The following is a 19,582-nucleotide window of genomic DNA, read 5'->3' as shown; positions in this document are numbered from 1 at the left end:
GGAGCTAAGCGGCAGCTTTTCCGCTCTCTGCAAGTGTTGAAAACAGTAAACAGTAATCTACTATGGCTGAACAAACAAAGAAAAGATGAATGACTACAGATACAACTTCAAAAAGAAGTGAAAATCCAAAGAAAAAGAAACAAACTCGACACTCAGATGAAGCAAACAGTCTTAAAAGGAAAGCGACCGTCAGCCAGGAAAATCAAGAGTTCTGATCGTTTGTTTGATGTGTGGATGAAGGAAAATAGACATGGCTCTTGGGGTGTTTAAGCGCTTCAAACACAAACGCATATCTTGTAGAACGACCAGGAAAGAGGAAAGAATTGCTTTTTTAGTCACTATGTTGTACGTTTGTTGATGATATCGTTACACATAGATGGCAGAGAGCGCTTTGTTCTTTTTGCGTTTCACATCCTGTTTCCATGAGCTCCACGGTGTGCATAGATAAAATGCACCCAAGAGACAAAAGATTACGTGTTGAGGTGAAACTGTGAGGCAATTACTGGAGCTCAAAAACACACCTTTATGGACCATTTGTGTGTTTCAAAAAAGTACATTTCATTGTGGACTGAAGTGATGAGAGTGTTTAAGTGAATGCAGAAAATGCTGTTTCAAAGATAAAAACTCCTCCACCCACAACATCAAGGAGGATCCTCTTTGTTCACATTTTTAAATGTGTGAAGATCCAAAGTGTTTCTGTTCTGTGTGTGGAAACCTTGATTTTAAACCTAAAGAGTGCAGCAGGATGTCAGTGTGAAGGTAATATTTCACCATGAAAGGTAGGAAACATTTCTCCTCGTCTTCAGCCGCCCAAATCTGTTTAGTTTGGAGCTGGAGGCCCATCACACGGCCTCTGGTGTGCAGTGTTGTCTGTCAGAGCCAGTCTCCAGCTCTCTGCAGGCGCTGATCCTGTTCTCATCAGACCTGCCCCCACACCACAGCGGCTCACAGAGTCTGATTTCCACCTCCAGCACAGGGGCCGACTCGGGCACACTCCAAACAAGCAACAATGAACCGCTGAATATCCCTTTCCTTCCCATAAACCAGCTGCTGGTAGATCGTGCGTGGCCGTGAAGCCGGTGTCTGTGCCTTTAATTGGTTTTCGATCAGCGATTGTCACATAAGGAAGGTCTCCCTACCTGCCAGACCTATACAGAGAAGCTGCCAATTAGCCTCCTGCATGGATTCAGAGCGGGGCTTAGCTGTAATATTTAGGTAAAAAAAACACTTAAGGGGATTTTTCACAACACTGATTTTTGGCTTTACAAGAGGCGGCTGAAATTCTGTAATTGGCGTTTGGTTTTTGTCTCAGTGGGATGTTAAAAAAAGGTAATAAGCTCACAAACCTGTTAGAAAAAACTGCAGCGGCTTGTTTGATCGCTGGGAACTAAAGTGTCTCTCAAACAAGAGAGTGAGGAGGGGCAAACATTGGATTCAATTCAGGCTGGTGAGGTAAAAAGCTGGGGGTGGGGGCTTCAAACGCTGCATCAGGTGTGGAGACATACGATGAGGTCTGATGATCACATTGGAAGCTCACACATTTGACATCAAGAGCTGTCCTCCACGCTTTGTTAGCAATCATCAGCAGTGCAGCACATCACTCATCACGTCTGCCAGCAGGTTTTTATCCCTTTTAAACCAGAAGAGTGGCTGTTATGACAACCAGGCGCCACATTCTGTGAGTAGATGCACCTTTAAAAGGATACATTTCCCCGAATTACCGAAACACACAAACAGTTTGACCTGCATTTAGTGCTGGCAGACTGTTGGCTGTATTTGTGCAAGGTTTGGAAACCTGCTCTAGCTGGATGTGCTGGTAAAGTCAGGTGACATGAATTGTGCACTTGGAGGGCTGTCACAGCAATGAACTGGCCTGACTAGAATCAGACTTTCATCTATTAGACCGGGTTTGGTTCCCTTGTAAAATGAATAATAAAGGATGACTTGTTTTAAGAAGTTGATGTGTTAGTTTTGAAGCAGAGGTTTGTTTAAACCAATTGTCGTGGTTATTTGTCAAAAGTTACAAAAAAGCATGCTCTTGAAAAAGATTAACGTTCGGCCACTGATGCACCTTTACAGTCTGGTCATACTCAAGTTGATGTCCAGACGTCCCAATGTTTCCGTTACATACATTCTGCAGCGGTGGCCGACTGCTGCTTCAGATTTCAATAACGTGTCCCGAAGTTGCAATTAAACGATTCTGCGGAGATGTCCGCAGCAAATGAACAGTCGTTCGCCTGCTCTCCTCGTGGGGAAGAGCACTTATAAACAACAGCGGGACCTTTTTACTCCTCACAGTGTTCTAACGGCAAAAGACGGTCCGACATCGGACCCTCTCTGTCCGCACACAATCATATGCAGTTCTGTTACGCAATGTAAACAATCCTATTGTGTATCTCTGTACGTCCCTTCTGTAAATGTTATAAAGCTTATAAAAGGGGCAGATGTCATTTGGCCTATTGCCTTCTTGGTGCATCACCCAACAGTGACACACCTGCTACCTTTATGTGAATCTTGCCAGCGATTGGTCAGGTACTCAGCGCCCTCCCACGCCCACAAAGAACACAAGATACAAACAATAATAATAATAATAACAAATAATAGTCGACTAATGAGAATAGCTCCTAAATGTTTTTCCTAAAGCACACCAGGTAGTTTCAGGGCCTGAACACAACCGAACTGTGACTGTGAGACTTGTTAATCATTATCGCACGTGGTGAAATATTTCTCCACAAGCTATATATAAAAAGAATTTAAACGGACATTGCTTCTTTATCTTCAGCAACATCACACTTTTATTTTGACGTCCAACTGGACGTCACAATTTTATCATCACTGACTCGACAGCTTTATTTTGAAAGTCTTACCAGATCACAGAGCCCTGCACACACAAAAATGATGACTGAGATATACATGATGAGCTGGGACTGACAGTGTTAACTGTCAATTTAAGGTAAATGCAAAAATATCTATCAATATTTTCCCCTTCTGCAGGAATTTAGACCATTTATACAAGTATATTTTACACAGTAATAATAATAAGAATAATAAATGTATTTATAAAGCACATTTAAAAACAGCTACAGATGACCAAAGTGCTGTGCAAAGCCAAACACCAGACACAGGAGAGTTAAAAACATCAACACACAGGGAAAAAACTAAACAAAGAAAACACAAGCAAAATATAAAAGACGTGGTATGAATCAACTCTCAATTAAAAAACACATTGAAAGACATAAGCACAGAAATAAAGCAGCCTATTTACAACAGGATATCAGTATATCATAAACAAATATGTGACTTGTGTGTATGACAGGCCTGAATCACTTTGAGTTCTGTGTGTGCCTGAGAGTAAATTAAAAACAAACAGAATTGTGGATGTGAACATGTATCTCATGTCAGTCACAAAGCTGCCTGTACTCGTGCCTCTTGCATGAGGCCTGTTGTGTCTGCAGAGAGAAGGAGAGCTGAGTTTTATTCCATTTACTGGACATCCAGTGTATTGGGCTGGAGGAAGACATCAGAGGCAGATACAGCACCCCAGGGGGGAATAAACCAAAACCACAATCTGCATACTGAGATACACTCCAAGGTAAAAGCAGCCCTTTAACTGAACTGCATGGATCTGCAAATTAAGCTGTAAATTATTATTATTTAGGATTATGTAAGAACTTTTATTTGCTTGTAATTTCCTTCATTACTGGATGTGTAACAATAGAATTAAAGGTTCACTAATGCTGATTATTTGCACACACATAATCAGTGTGCGGTGAAACATTTTAATCCTTAATAAACAACAGCAAAGTATTCTATTGTGGAATCCTGGTACTGATCGTATCAAATGCAGGCCGTGGCTGTAATGCCTTTAATGTATCTGTGTGTGTGTGTGTGTGTGTGTGTGTGTGTGTGTGTGCGTGCGTGTGCGTTTGAAAGCCTGGGCATTTCCCTGTTACACCATTAGCTCCATAAAAGCATTGTGGTGTCAGTCTCTCCCCGCTCTCTGGCCCTGCACTTGCCCTCTTTGCGTCTCTACGTCTCCTGCGGTCCAGCCTCCTCCTCCTTTTCCTCCTCCTGCATCTTCACCGTCGCCAGCCCCAGGAGGGACCTGACAAGGGGAAAACCCGACTCCTCCAACCTCTGCAGCGATGCCCCATTACATCCCCTGAGCTGGGAGACTAGCAGCAGGATTCTGAGCACACAGAGTGACAAATGTGGCCAAACCCTCCGTTCTGCTGGCACACAGAGCGGACATCATGTAGGGAAGAGAGGCTGGCAGTGAGAAGATAGAGCGACTGTACTACTGACAACAGCAGGTCCTGTCATGGCACGGGTTGAATAACTTGAGAAGAACCATCTCAGCTCAAGGTTCACTAACTCATGTGTTCCAGAGCTTCATGTTAACACCCAAACTTGTCTAATACAGCTACTTGGGCTGAGGCCCGACGCTTTCAATCTGACGATCTAGGTTCATCTCTAATGCCAGTTTTGCACGAGCAGATCTCTGAGGTCAAGTTAGCAATAATAAATACAAACAACATTTAGACTTTCAAAATAAAACTTTTAAGTTTTGTATGTACGACAGTATAATTAACACATGGTTAAAGTTGTGAAAAACTCAGTTTGGTTTGTTAAAGCGCCCAAATAACCTGAGAGAACCTTAAGAGAAAAGATCATGGTGTGGGTTGAAATCATGGACTGTATAAAAAGATGGCTGACATGACAGCTCCCTATAAGTGAAGCCAAACCCTCTCTATCGCCCCTGCTGACTGGCTGCAGTATATCTCATAAAGCCCGCCTCCTCCATGTTAACAGATGGGACATGAGTCAAACTAAAAAATCAAACTACACTTCAAATACATTTTTGATTTATGTCCAAGTGTTCATTTTTCTGACAAGTATATTTTTAATTAGTTATTTGATGCTGTCAAAATGATGATTGACCAATACAGCTCCTGCAGCCGACCTGCTCCGGATTAGCAGAGTCGACAATCAGCGAGATAACAGCATGGTGAAACACAGGGTAACTTTTAAGCAGTCACAGAAAACATCAGTCTCCAAGGTTATTTCTGACAACAACCTTACATCAAAAACGAGACAGAAGTCATTTATGTTATTTTTCTCTGTATATAGAAGTATTTTTGAAGTCCTTGCAAAAGCTTTGATAGTAGAAGGTGAAAAAAACTTTCAAATATAATGAAGAAAAACAGAGGAGGAATGATATGAGGAAAGATGAGGGTATAAAATCACATTAACCAGCATCCACGGCATCAACAGCCCTCCCTGGAGACTCTCATCTAAATACAGTCACATCCACGTCTCCCATCACTCCATCCACAGAAGGCAAACATTCATAAACGTGACAATATGATTTCTTTAAGAAAAGCACACAGCCAGAGGCACACAGAGATCCTCCATCACTGAATCAATCTTCTTATCTCAGCGCCTTTATATCTGCATCACACGAAGCCCTGCTGCACAATCAGACAACAATGAACCCAGAGGAGCTGTCACAAAGAGGCTCAACGCTATGAATAACGTAGTTCTGAGAGAGTCCGTCAAATGTTTTCTAATCCATGAATATCAGCCTCTCTCGTCATCCTCCATTTTGTGAAAGATTCAAACACAGAAAGAACTGGAAATGTTCATTTTCTGTTCATTACTTGGTGAACAGTTTGATGCCTAAATAACATGACAGACAATCATGTCTCTTATTAATATAAAATCTGCATGAAACAGTTTCAGTTTTAGTTAGAGAACACACACCTACAATTAAAGACATAAAATGCTCTGCTTGAAATAATAAATTGTATCTGACTTTTTTTACGTTTAATTACCTTGTAAAACTCCTCCCAGAGCATCTCCTCCTTCTCCCTCATTTTTGGCGCAAGGGAAAGGCTATTGACTATTGAGACTAAGACTATTGAGAGGCCGAAGGAGGCTATATCCTAGCCGAAGCCAGCTACTGATCTGGTCAATGATAAGCCAGCACAGGTAACTGAGAGGCCGGTGGTGGTAAATAAGAAGCCTTGGAAGCTAATGAGCAGCCTATCCAGTAACTGATCCATTGGGTTGCTAGCCTTGGCGTGCTAGTCGCCAGCCTGGGAAGCTAATGACCAGCCTATCCAGTAACCGATCCATTGGGTTGCTATGTTAGACGCATGACTTGCCGCCCTGGTCAAGTGGCGGCTTCTCATTTACCACCACCGGCCTCTCAGTTACCTGCACTGGCTTTTCACTGGCCAGATCAGTAGCTGGCTTCGGCAAGGATATGGCCTCCTTCAGCCTCTCAATAGTCTTAATTTTGTCCTTTTCCCTGCGCCATACTCATTAAACATTCCAGAATCTGCATAGGCCCCGTCCACTATGGACATTTCAAACCACCCCTCCGTCGTGAAAACAAAACACGTCTCTGCCATCGTTCAGTGGCAACTTGTTGAAGCCAGACAAAAACCAAGCGCCAGGTAGAAGTCAGTATTAACGATGACGGCTACACATCGCACATCGCCGAAGCAGTTGCCATAGGTTACAGACAATGATATGCATAGCGTCACCCTGTCCATTAACGGGACTGGCTCCTTGGGTTTGTGACGTCTCAAACCTGCCAATCTGAAAACGTGTTGTTCGGCCTGTCCTTGGTACACTGCAGTTTAACAGCAGACAGGAGATGACTGCTCATGTTGACCCTGATAGATGAAAAACACCACATGATGTTTACAAGGTTAATTAAACATTAAACTTTACATCCAGTGTTTAACTATATAAAGGTGGATAATTGGTCTCTAGTGTCACATTGCTGACCTCGTTAAATAAAGTCTGTACAAATGTTGTAACAATCATTGAATTATTCTAAAAAAATCAATATTCTAAACATGAATACTTTTTACAAGTATTGGTAATATGATTAATTAGCTCCGTCATTAGATGGTTAATAAGTTCTGCTGGCTCTGCTTTTTATTCTAATTCTGCTCCTTTGACATCATAATATGTTTTAACCCAGCAGGCAGAAGAGATTATTTCTTTGTATATTAGCCTGAAGTGAAAATTAAAGTTCAGCTGAATTATTAAATCATACACTAAACACAAATTAATGAGGGCATAAATTAAAGAAGTCACACATGTCCTCGTGCCTCCGTTCATTTAGTGAAATGAACTAAGGAGCTCTGAGACAAACGGTTTGAACACAAATGTTTGCACTGCAGAAAGAAGCAAAACACTGAGTGAAACTGGTGACTGATTTTATTCCTTGTAACCCTCACAGCAGTTTGACATCAGGATACGGCAGAAGGAGACGAGGTGAGAGCGAAGGGGACGCACTCACAGTTATATCTGACCTTCCACTACCTTTAAAGCTAATTGAGAGAGTTCAGAAAGGTGAGCCACAGAGACACACGCCTGAAGATGTGATTACATGTGTTTCGCTAACCTTAAGGGTGCAAATGTTTCCAAGATGGTGGACAGCAGTTTGACCTCTGCCGGGGGTTGTTTCAGGGACGGGAAATGGACCATTAACAGGTGAAACAGAGTGCAGCGGTGTCAGAGCTCTGAAAGCAGCAGTGCACCGGGGCTGAGACCATCTTTCAGGGATATTATTGCTTTGAGGGAGAAGAATCATTTCCATTTCAATTTCTACAATATTATTTTGGCTGCCAATCAAATGCATAAGTTGTTAAAAAGACTGAGGAGATAAAATTTTAAAAAGTGGACCCAGCAGCCGTCTCCTGACTTGTTATACTGATCTTTTCTAATAAGCAATATATAAAATAGCTGCAGGAGGAGAACTTATTACTCATTGTAATGGATTACAGCTCAAAGGGAGAATATTATTAGTCTGAAACAAGCATACGTTTATGAATAATGTGCTCCTATGTGCACAACCTGTTCAATTTTCAATGAAACCTTTTATCACCACTCACTGTCCACGCAGAACAAGCACAATAAGTAAACGTTCCATCAACGTTATTTGTCTCAGCGTCGTTAAAGCTTCATTTGCAGTGAAAAACCTTCCTTTCTCTTTTATGTCGCAGCGATGAAATCCTGCCGTCTGCAGAACAAGGTAACTAGGGTTGGGAATTCTGTGCACGGCCACCAGAGGATCATGAATAGTGTTTAACTGCTCCAGCTGTTGTACGGCGGTTAGTAAAGCAAGTGCGCCTTGGAGGACTGCTTGAAGAGATAGCCGAGATAAAAACGCAGCAGCAAAGCACCGAGCGCTCGGTGCCAGAGGGAAGGACAAACAGGAACTTATTTATGTATGCCTGGACATGCTGGGGAAGCCTCCGTGTTTGCTTTGGGAAACAGATGCCTTTAATCACTGCGCACACACCACAATACCACACCGCCTCACTGTGCTGCTCTGAATCTGTGCTGTTATCCCTTAGGGGACTTTCCCTAACCTCAGCCTTCACCACAATGTGCCGAGCTTCAGCCCTCATTTAAAGTTTTAACATTCGCTTAGAGAGGAAGTGTTTAAACCCTAATTCACTAAGAAAGGTTGAAACGGCATTCAAAGCTGAATATCTGGAAGCACCATAGGACTGGCTCTACATACGCCTGTTAACAGCTTGCATTCCCTCATCCCTATACCAGATTGACTCTCATCCATGATCTATACCGCTTATCCTGTTGAGGGTCGCTGGGCGGCTGACAGTGGGCACCAGTCAATCACAGGCCTGACACACAGAGAGAGACAACCTTTCACACTCACATTAACAACTACAGGCAATTTAGAGTCACCAATGAACCTAACGAGCATGTCTTTGGACTGTGGGAGGAAGCTGGAGGGAACCCACACATGCACGGGGAGAACATGCAGACTCCACACAGTGTCTGATCCGTTATTTGAACCAGGAGGCAACAGCGCTAACTGCACCACCATGCACCACCCCAGATTGACACGATTATTGGAAAACATAATGCACTTTTCCTTCCAGGACCAAAACCAAACGTTCTTTGTGAAGTATCCTCGTGTAAACCCCACTCTAACGCTTAAACTACTTTTTTATGATGACTGGATGAAATCAATCAATCAATTTCCCTGCATTGGTATCAGATCTGTACCTTGTATTGGCAGGTTCAGGTGTGGTAAAATGGTATCAAAACATCCCTAGTAAGATCTCCAATGTTAGAAATGCACAAGTCTACGTCTCCTTTCATCTCTGTAGTAAAATTGTCACTTAAGCTTCCAAACCCGGCGATACAACCGGGGCGTCGTGTGCCGCTGTGGATCAAAGCGGTGGCTTGCTTTGTGTCTTTCTGTAACTTGTGCATGTGGGTTGAAAACAGGGTTAATGTTCAAAATGAATGTGTTAATGAGAGCGTACATTAGCTGACAGTATTAAATCTACAAAACTCATCTTTACTGCAGCTCTCATTACCTCTCTACACTCCCCCATCCCTTCCTTTAACCTCACTGTGAAGTTAACCTTAAAGAGAGTTTCAGCTAAACGTCCTCTCTTTGAATTTTTAATTCTTCTCTCCGTACGCTGACATTTGGTCCTCGTAAGCATAGATATTAGCTCACAGAGACACAGTCGCACAGACAGGCACCTGCAGGCTCTATCAAAAGCACCTCGGCTCAGCAGAAAAACACAATCTTGGGAAAATAATTGGCCTGACACGCAGATACGCAACAAGATGGAAAAGGTGGAAGGAACAGTGAGCCGCCGTCAATCAATCAGTGAGAGCGTCGTCTGTGTGCGAAGGGCGAAGAGGTCTGTGTCAGAATGAGAAAATAAAACTACTGCCAACGGCAAGGTGGCCCCATGTTATCTTAAATACGTAATACGATCAAGCGCACAGTGTGGCTCAAGTGTATGCATGGAAAATCAGTATTCTGGGGGAAACTTGCATCAAAGTGCAGCACGCTGGTTCGAGGCTTACCTGGAACAAAGCTCCCCTGCACCACTTCCTTGTACGCCCACCATCCTTCGTGAATTTTGGGTGGATTCGGCTGTGCTGTGGGGGGAGGAGAAGAAAAACACATGAGCAGGGAGATCAATCACTTCCATCTGAGATTCACACAAATAAAAAAACAACAATCTCGACATACTCAGACGCTCTCCGTCTTTTTTTTTAACTGCTCCCTCTTCCAAACACCCCGACCCTTCTCAGCGAGCGGCCTGAGCAAATACACTCAGCGGAGACGACCTCCGAGCAAACAGGCCTCCAATTCAACCTCTCCTTTCGGATCAGCTGCACGCACACACACAAGCTAACCCCCCTGTGATGCGATGACTCCCTTGGCGTTAGTATGGAAATGCATTCTGTCATGTTGTGGGAGCTGCAGAGGAAAGCCCTGGATTAGAGCGGGGTGATACAGTATAATTGAGGTGACTAAGTAAAGGTCTCAGTACAGAGAAAGAGTTGTGACCGAGAATTACCCAGCGAGCCGTCGGGATATTGCTTTTTACACCTCAACTTTTCTCCTTCCTGTTCATTCAGCCAGCGCTCAAAGCCGGGGCTTAATCGAGGGTCTAGAGGTTGTCCTGCTTGCTTGTCTTTAATGGAAGTTGAGGTAGCCGAACAACCTCCCCCTCCCCTTTCTGATATCTCCCCTGCAAACAGCCCTGCTGCAGTGACACTAGAGAGCAGGTTCAATTCCAGGGGGGTGGGCCGGCTGGACATGGTCCAAAAAAGGCTATTTGCTCTGAGGGCAATCTGTGCCGCCACACGCTGACACAGGGAGGGGGGAACAGCAGTCGGTCTCTCTGGAAAAAAAAAATCGATCCTGTTTGTCGACTTGTTTCTCAGAATGATAAATTGTTTCTCCCTTTTTGATGATAAATGAACTTGAAGTAAACACAACGTTTGATTAGAGTGTGTAAAGCAGAGCAACAAAGCAGCTGCAGAGAGTCGGACTGTCATTAGAGGCAGACCGGCCCCCCGCCGGCTCTGCTGGACCCTGACAGAACTCCCACAAACTGCCACACAAGACTGTTTATAAAGTTTTTAAGAAGTTTACCAGCCGCATTTAAAGTTGTTATCTTGAAGATTTCAGTTTCATTCTCTTTGGCAGCACCTATGGTGATGAACTGTAATCGCAGGACCTCATGTCCCAGATATCCAGACAGCGCTGCATGTGTGACGTCCACGGTCGGCTTCCCTTTTCAGACTGTTTGCTTCATCTGAGCATCGAGTTTGTTTCTTTTTCTTTGGATTTTCACTTCTTGTTGAAGTTGTATCTGTAGTCATCCATCTTTTCTTTGTTTGTTCAGCCATAGTAGATTACTGTTTACTCGCAACACTTGCAGAGAGCGGAAAAGCAGCCGCTTAGCTCCGCCTACCCTCTCTGGCAGACCAACCACTGCTGGCTGATGGAAAACGCGTCACTAACTGGGCGCCACTTGGATTTTTTTCCAGGAAAGTCGCCACAGACACCTAGTCCATTATACTACTATATACTGCAAATGCATAGCTTTCATCAGTGGGCCATAGGCTCAATCAGCATTGTGTTACCTTGTTCAGAAACAGATAGAGACTTAACAGACTTTTAGTTACATGAACATCTTCAAGATTACATCTTTAAGCAAATGTATCTGTTGATCAGGAGCCGTTTCGTAACTATAGTTGTGCGATTACTTTGCTCATGTCTTTGCTCAGAGACACTCCGCTCCAGCGACGTCTAACGTTGCAAGCTCTGATCATCAATAAATTGACTGTCTTGTCTCCCTCTCTCTCTCCCGTCAATGCTAAACTCATTGTGTTGACTGGATTTGCAGCGTTTTTCTTTTGCATGTGTTTTCTGGGTTCGTGTCTTTTTGACTTTGCATCTTTCCTGTATCTGCACCAGTTTGATGTTAACGCCTTTATTTCAGCCTTTTGCAGCACGTTTCTGTCGTTGCATTTGTTCTGGACTTTTGCATGTTTTTGAGCAGCATTTCTAATTTGAAGCCTCACACAGAGCTGGTTTTCTCGTGATAACGGGATCATTTTCTGTCGATCTAGAAAACAGAACAACAGGCCTGTTTCTATGTCTGTTCTGTGCTCTTACAACTCTGGGGATACGAGTTATGATCATCTGACATTACAGTGGCGCAGCTTTGTTATCACGAGATAACGAGATAAATAAGTCCAGATTGCGAGAAAATGACCAGAAATCACAGGAAAACAGAGTAAATAAAATGTATGGATGCATGTCTGCTAAGGGCTTCCGTACATATGTAGAACACCTTTAACGTCTTGGTTCCCCCGTGGACATACGCGATCTAATCAGTGAGTGAGTGAGCTAGAGAGCGTTTTATTCATGTCCTTTTTATGCACTAACGCTCCCGATAACACCAAAACCCGGATCACCTGCACGTAGCCGCCTGACGTTAAAAACAACTGCCAGCTAAATATTGGAAGCAATGTACTGTAGTATGATACAGCCTAACATTAAAGATATTCCAGAGGAACGCCAAGTAAAAGTCGGTATTAAGCAGGCAATTGATTTTATGTAATGTTATGTTTCTGTATTCGAGCAGGGACGATGCACAAGGAACATTCACCTTACATAACACGAGGAGGGATGTATTGCACCGGGTTTCAGCAAATTGCTATTTCCTGCCCGTAGTCCCAGGGTACGTAAGTAAAATAATAAAGGACTAAGAAGACAGAGACATTATAACAGTACAAAATCCCCCAGCCTGCATTTGGAAACATACTTTTAAGAGCCAGGCGAAGAGATGAAGATCATAACATCAATTAGCAGCAGCAGGACAAAACACATCCGCCACATTAAGAATGAAAAAGCCAGAAGAGAAAATAAAATAAAACAGTATTCCTACTTTTAAGAAGTAAATCTGATGTCTCCCCGTTGCATCAAACTCTTACAGAACAAGCTCTGCATCTCTTCCAGTCTCCTGATGGATGTGCATCACAGCACTGATGCACATCCATCAGGAGATTTCTTTGCTTCTACAGCGCTTCCCAACACTCACAATAAACTTATTCTAACTTTGACATCAGAAATGTTTTGCTATAATAACCCTTGACTGTTGCCTAGTTACGTTATACACCAATCATATTCCTTCAAATGTATTTGCATCATCATGTTGGTGAATGGAGGAGGGTAAAGATCGTAACTCATAAACAGGAGAGAGGAATGTACGCGCAGTGTGAACGTGGTCACGGCTGCCAATGTGCAGCTCACTAAAATCCGGGATTTGCTTTTCCAGCATTGTGTCGATCAAGTGTTTTCTATTTATACTTAAAGTAACCTCAATAATAAAATAATATGTTGAAAAATTATGCAATGCAGAAGTGCAAAAAAGCTGCAGTTCCTCGACTGTCCACTAGAGGTTCCAGAAAACAAGAAATAACATTACGGCAGATGGGACATTTTTTACAGCAGAAATAAACATGTTTACAGCCTGGTACAGTTTTGTTATAAATAGGTAATTTTATTGTTCAAGATAACTGTGCCGGGGGTGAACACCCGTTTTAATTATATTAAGCCTTAAATCATAGGGGCCGGCTCACTTGATTGACAGGAGTATCCTGCTGGCTGTCTGCTAGACGTCAACACAAACACAGACACTGAGCTTAACTTGTTTGTGTTGTTCGGACAAATAATCTGTCTCTCTTTGTGATTTATGGAACTTTATGGCTGTGCAACAAGTCTGAACTCCTGCTTTTCGGTGAGTTAAATGTTGGTATTATTGTATTGATATATTTTTTGCACTAAGTAGCAGGTAAACTGTGCTCGCTTTAGCTGCTTGTTAGCCTGTGCAGTGTTAATCAAACATTTATTTAATCATTGGCCAGTAAACAGGAGTCAGGAGTTGTTGGCTTTCTGAGAGATTACAGCAGACCTCAGTGATGAGAAGATCGGTTATTCTACATTTCTCAGTATGTGTCATTCACCCGCCGCTATCTCACTGGGCGAGCGAGCAAGAGGCGAGTCCACTTCTTCTGTAGTCTGGTAAACACCTGCAGTCAGTCACCACCACAAAAAGAATCTCCTCTGAAACATGAAGTTAAACTAGCCACCAGCTAATGGATCAGCCTCAGACACAGACTGTTTCGCCTTGGTAACTTGGTGTTTGTCAACCCCTCCCTCCTCTCAAGCTCCATCCTCTCATCCAAATATGGTCACTTCAGGCCCAGGAAAACCAACATGGTGGCGCCCATATTTTGGCTTCATTTACATAAGTCGAGAAGCCAGTGGGTGACGTCACGGTGGCTACGTCAGTTATTGATACAGATATACACTCAACGTTTGACCATGGATCATTTGGATCTATTTGTACTAAATCATGATGCAAACCTGGTGAGCAAAAATCTTGGAATAAACAATAAACTATTCTTTAGATTGAGTTGTTTTGGTTCCAGTGTCAGAAAAGTCTCATACAGCCTAAAATGTGCGACTGGGTATCCACCTGTGAAATCAGTACAAACAGTTAGAGGCAGTCTGGCCGCCTGCCTGGCTCTGCTGGACCCGACAGAACTCCCACATACTGCAGCTCAAGACTTTATAAAGTCAATTTGAGAAAAATTAAAATTAAAATCACTCTCTGCATTCTCTTTCCAAACTCATTTTTTCCTCTTTCCAAATGAAAGAACAGAATATGATTGATTTAAAATTGCTGTGTACCACTTCAAACTCTGTATAATTCATTATGAAGCTTTGCTGTTGGTATTATCATAAAAGGAGCCTCTGCCTGAGATGATTGCCGCCTTTATCTCTCCTCACAAGGAAATATTAGAAGAGCTGTTTCTCTAAATTAAAAACACTCTTCTTGTAAACCTTCTTTGCTTTCCGTGCAGACTGAATGTTTCTTCTTCATTTCACACCTGCACTTGGAAAGCAGTTTCTTCTAACTTGTTCTTTGGGCCATACGAAAATCTGTGTTTGCCCTGTTTTAAACAGAATCCAGCCTGGAGGATTACACTGTGAAATGCAGTGTTACGGCTCAGAGCAACATTTTGGACCATGATCGTTTTATTTCAATGGATTTTCTGCAACCAGTGAATTCAGGAGGAGGCAGATCGACTTTGGTGACCTCTGACACGAGAATTAGTGCACAATAAAAATCAGCCTTTATTGCTGAAGGGAACAAACCAAACAAAAAACAAAGTCTATGTTTGATTTACAGCGGCTCCAACCAACATAAACAGTCCCAAGCCATCCGGCCAACAACAACTTTGATGGTTGTAGAAAGTGCATCACTCCGCTTTGTACAGGAAGCTTCTTGATGAAACGTTGCCTTGTGGGTTACTTATACTTGTGACACAGTATGACTTTGTAATGTGTGAATAAAAGAAAACTGAGGCCAACAGCGGGCATGCTAAGCTAACGTTTCCCATGTGTTGTTAAGCTACAGTCCTCACTTACACTCTGCAAACTACAATGGTTTTGAGAAGATTCTTGTGTATGCATAAAGCACATGTTTTATTCCCATTATAATCACGTCTCATGACCATTCTTCACTAGTTAGCTAGTTAGCTAGTTATTGAATCACCCGAGAGAAACCAGAGCGGTCCTGCAGGTCAGAAAGCTGTAGCTGTTGAGATAACGGTAGGCTAACTATCGGTAAAGGTTTCAGTTATCATGCTAGCCTGCCTTTGGCGTTAGCCAGGGAACAGTTGTAGGGGACAGGAGAGAGAGGATGTTATAAAGAGTTGAAATAAATGTCCATCTCCTTCATTGTTGTTGCAAAAGATTCTGAATTATTTCCACTATTGCTGTTAGCATCATCTTAAACAGGCGTCTCTCTCTGTGAGCGTATGCTAGTAAATAATTTTAAACAGCTCATTATGACGGTTTTGTTTTCCTCTGTAATGTAACCTGGTGTTACTTCTAACATTAATTCTCTGCCATAGTTTAATGAATGATTATCATATTAATATCATAAACATATGATGACTAGTCAAGTAGGACAATCTTTAGTTGAGGGCAGTCTTCACTCATTTGACCACTAATATGATACTGATATTTTTTCTTTTCATCATCATCTGTGCTCTAAAAATATCACATCTACACAGTAACAGTAAAAGTATAGGTCATGATTGTTAATGTTACCTCTGCTTTAAAGGTTGTTCCCCCTTTCAATGTTTAGTGTCAAATTCAGGGTGACATATGACCCTGTTGGAGTTTAGTCGTCCTATAATGACCCACTGCCTGTGCATCGTCACTTACTGTGCTGTGCATTAAGTTACATTTACATATATCTAACCTTACTAACAGATAACATGTCATTCATATGTACCACTAAATCAGCCACAGTGTTTTCATCATGTTGTATAAGATAAAAGCTAACAGCGAGTTAAATAACGAGTGGTGTGAGAGAACAGCCTGTAGTGTGTGTGTGTGTGTGTGTGTGTGTGTGTGTGTGTGAGTGTGTGTGTGTGTGTAGGGGTGGTAGTGTGAGTAAGACAGAGCCCTTGGGATTCCAGCTACTGTAAGTAATAATACAAAGGAGATTTGGAGGCCTGTGGACATGATCCTCTTACGAGCAACAGACAACAATACAGAAACAATCCTCCCTCATTCACTGACACTCTGCACATGCTCAGTGTAACGCAGCCCATAATAACACAGCTGCTGTCCCGGACAAAGACAGGATAAAACAACAGTTCTGGATTGATATGCCCACTCTCACTGTTATTTCAGTCTAATTAGAGCGCATGTGAAACATTTTTATCACCATCAGTTTGCCACAATTTGCTGCTGAGATATTACAATGATAAATTCTGTGAGGTAAATTGAACCTTTCATGATCCCTGTGGGAAAACGGAGCTGTGCAGCAGTCTAACAACCGCTCTAATTACAACTAGATATATTGAGGAATATGAAATTGAAAAATATGAAAATACATGAATCACCTGTTTATGCAAACTGTAACAAAAATGACAGAAAATGAATTTATTAAACAATATGATCAACAAAAGGAAACAGATGTAGAGTGTTTCAGTGTTAATACATAATTATGTAAAATTTTTATTTATATTTTTTGTATTATTTATTTGGCCTTTAATGCCTTTATTGAGACAGAGGACAGTGGATAGTGTCTGGAACAGGGGACGAGAGAGTGGGGAGGACACGAGGCGAGGGGCCCGGGTGGGAGTCAAACACGAGGCCGCCGCATGGAGGACTGTGGCCTCTGTATATGGGACGCCTGATTTAACCGCTGAGGTAAACTGGCACCACTATAAACTATAGTTTTGTAAAAGCTATTAAAAATAACTATTAATTATATTCATGTTTCCATGTTGTACATAACATCACAAACATGACTAAAAAGGATGCAATTTGATAACTTTAACCTTGTATGTTTATTGTACTTAGAAGCTTTTCTGTGTAAGCATGCAGCTTCTGGTCACATCTAATTAACATCATTGTCTGTATCAGTGCAATGAATAAAGAAATAAAGATTCAATGCGAAATCATCAAAAAATATTATAAAAAGTTCATGTATTTAAAAAAAATCATCTTCATCATGTTCTGTTTCATGTCTTTAATCTAGAAGAGGAGTAACTAGTCTGCAACCTGTAATCCACAGGGCAGCATGTGATTGGCTGTAGCAGACACATTAAAAATAGTTTAAATAATGTCTGAAGCGTTCAGAGACATTTAGTTCATGCTTCTACAGTGAGAATTGTTGGGATCAATATGTTTTGAGCAAATCTGGTGATATGTCAGTTTCAAAATGCTTATCTATTTTAATGGTATATTGACTTACATAGCCTTGTAGCTTAGGATGCACAGATTCAAGGGATAGGAAGCGTTGCATAATTTGGCTTTTCGTTATGTTTGTACATTATTTTTTAAAAGAGAGCGGACCCAGATACACACTGAAGATGATTTATTCAAACACGCACAAACCAAAAACAAGACAAAAATAAATGCTTTCGAGTTCAGGGAATCAACAAAATCCAACAAAGGGAGAAAACACAAGGAGCCACGAGGAGAATCCACAAGAGTTCAGGTTTCCAACTGGAGACTAGATGAGGGGCATGACAAAAGTTTCACAAGGATAGACGATGACAAAGTGGCACTGACAGGGGAAGAAAAAGACTGAGGCCATGTCCACACGTACACAGCTATTTTTCAAAACGTAGCTGTTTAAGGTCACTGAAAACGGATCTTTTATAAAACTCCAGCCAGGGTAAGGACTTTTAGAAACTCTGTTTCCATGGAGACGTGTGGACGGGGTAAACAGTGTTTTTGGCTCGCGACGTCAGGCTGTGCGCCGTTATCTCCTCTGTGAGGCGTCGCAAATGAGGGCACATTCCTTGCGCAGTGACTGACGTGACATTAACAGTGAAGATTCTAACCGTGCTAACAGGACTTTTAACATGTTTACACATATATGTGCAGTTACTCGCCCACTATATGGATCTAATCGCCGCCTGTTGGTGTGGCATTCTCATGACAACGTTTACTTATGTGGACGGGGTTTTTTGTAAACGAAGGAGGGAAAAACTCTGTTTTGAAAAATACCTATGTACGTGTAGACAGGGCCTAAATACATTGCGGAGGTGAGGCTAATCAGGCACAGGTGAGACAATCAAGGGGCAGGTGAAAACAATAAGGGCGGGGCAAATAATCAAAACACACAAAGGCAGGAAGTGGCTCAAAACAAGAGACAAAGTGACAAAGCAAAACAGGAAATTATCTTTGAAACTAAACAACACTAAGTGATGACACTTGTATTTATAATGTAGGAACTGATTTCTATTGCAATCTCCTAGGACTGAAATGCAAATTATTACTATTAAATGTTCTGTACATGTATTCAATTAAATATTAATGTAATAAAACATGAAGAAGTCCTCTGTGTTGGCTCACTCCAGACTCCATATAATCATGTGGCTTCTGTCATTGCTGGGGAGGAGGTGGTAGCAACTGGTAGCCAGTAGATGAGACATAATCGCCTCCTGTGGCTCATCAGAAGCGAGCGAGGGAGCGAGAAGCAGCATAACAAGTACTGTCCCATTTCTCACATCGTCTGGCTGTGGCCCCAAAACACACTTCCTGACATCAGCAGAAAGGAAAAGCCTAAGATCCATAAAGGGAAATGCAGAAGAGAGGCTGCACGAGAGGGAAGATGGATCGCCATTTTCTGTTTTATAGTGTCCCAGAGCTGTTATGATACACAGTATGGGCACAGTCCAATAAAAGGTGTGACGTTTAACGTAACAAGTAGTGTGAGGTAGAAGATGAGTGGATGCTGCATACTCATATAACACGAGGGTTTTTAAATGCTTTTCTACTCTAGTAAATACGACCTCTCCTCTTGAAACATTAAAATCAGGCTGAACTGTGAGATTTAAAACAACAGCTAAGCCCCTCAAGGACGAGTCCCATGGAGGGTGCCGGCCAGAAAATGCAAGTCTGATGCAAGTCAATACCAGGAAACTTTTAAAGTGCATTAAATCATGTTTGGACGACTGTCAACAACAACAAGGCCCAGTCTGTACCGGCCTCCCTGTGCAGGAAGACACAAAGAGGAGCACAGAGAAGAATTAACATTTCTGTAGAAGTGCGGGATATGAAAAATATTCAGATGGAGATTTATGATTTATTTATTTGAAAATAAATTCCAAATATTGAGAATGAAATGGTGTGAAAAGTGTCAAAAATAAAGTCATGATGTCGAGA

At 42.1% G+C, this 19,582-nt stretch overlaps 1 protein-coding gene across 1 annotated transcript in view; it reads right to left on the bottom strand.

Annotated features, from left to right (window-relative positions):
• Positions 1 to 19,582, bottom strand: part of ca10a (carbonic anhydrase Xa) — a 305,233-nt gene that overhangs the window by 258,898 nt on the left and 26,753 nt on the right. The window contains exon 3 of the mRNA XM_069665152.1: positions 9,880 to 9,954. Within this exon, the coding sequence (XP_069521253.1) occupies positions 9,880 to 9,954 (75 nt within the window). The remainder of the gene's footprint in view (positions 1 to 9,879; positions 9,955 to 19,582) is intronic.

Source organism: Semicossyphus pulcher, unplaced genomic scaffold (assembly GCF_022749685.1).
Source record: "Semicossyphus pulcher isolate SPU_LCO1_2020_fin unplaced genomic scaffold, fSemPul1.0.p SCAF_16, whole genome shotgun sequence".
NCBI lineage: Eukaryota > Metazoa > Chordata > Actinopteri > Labriformes > Labridae > Semicossyphus > Semicossyphus pulcher.
Note: the sequence above shows the minus strand (reverse complement) of the source record. Positions and strands in the feature narration are given on the sequence as shown.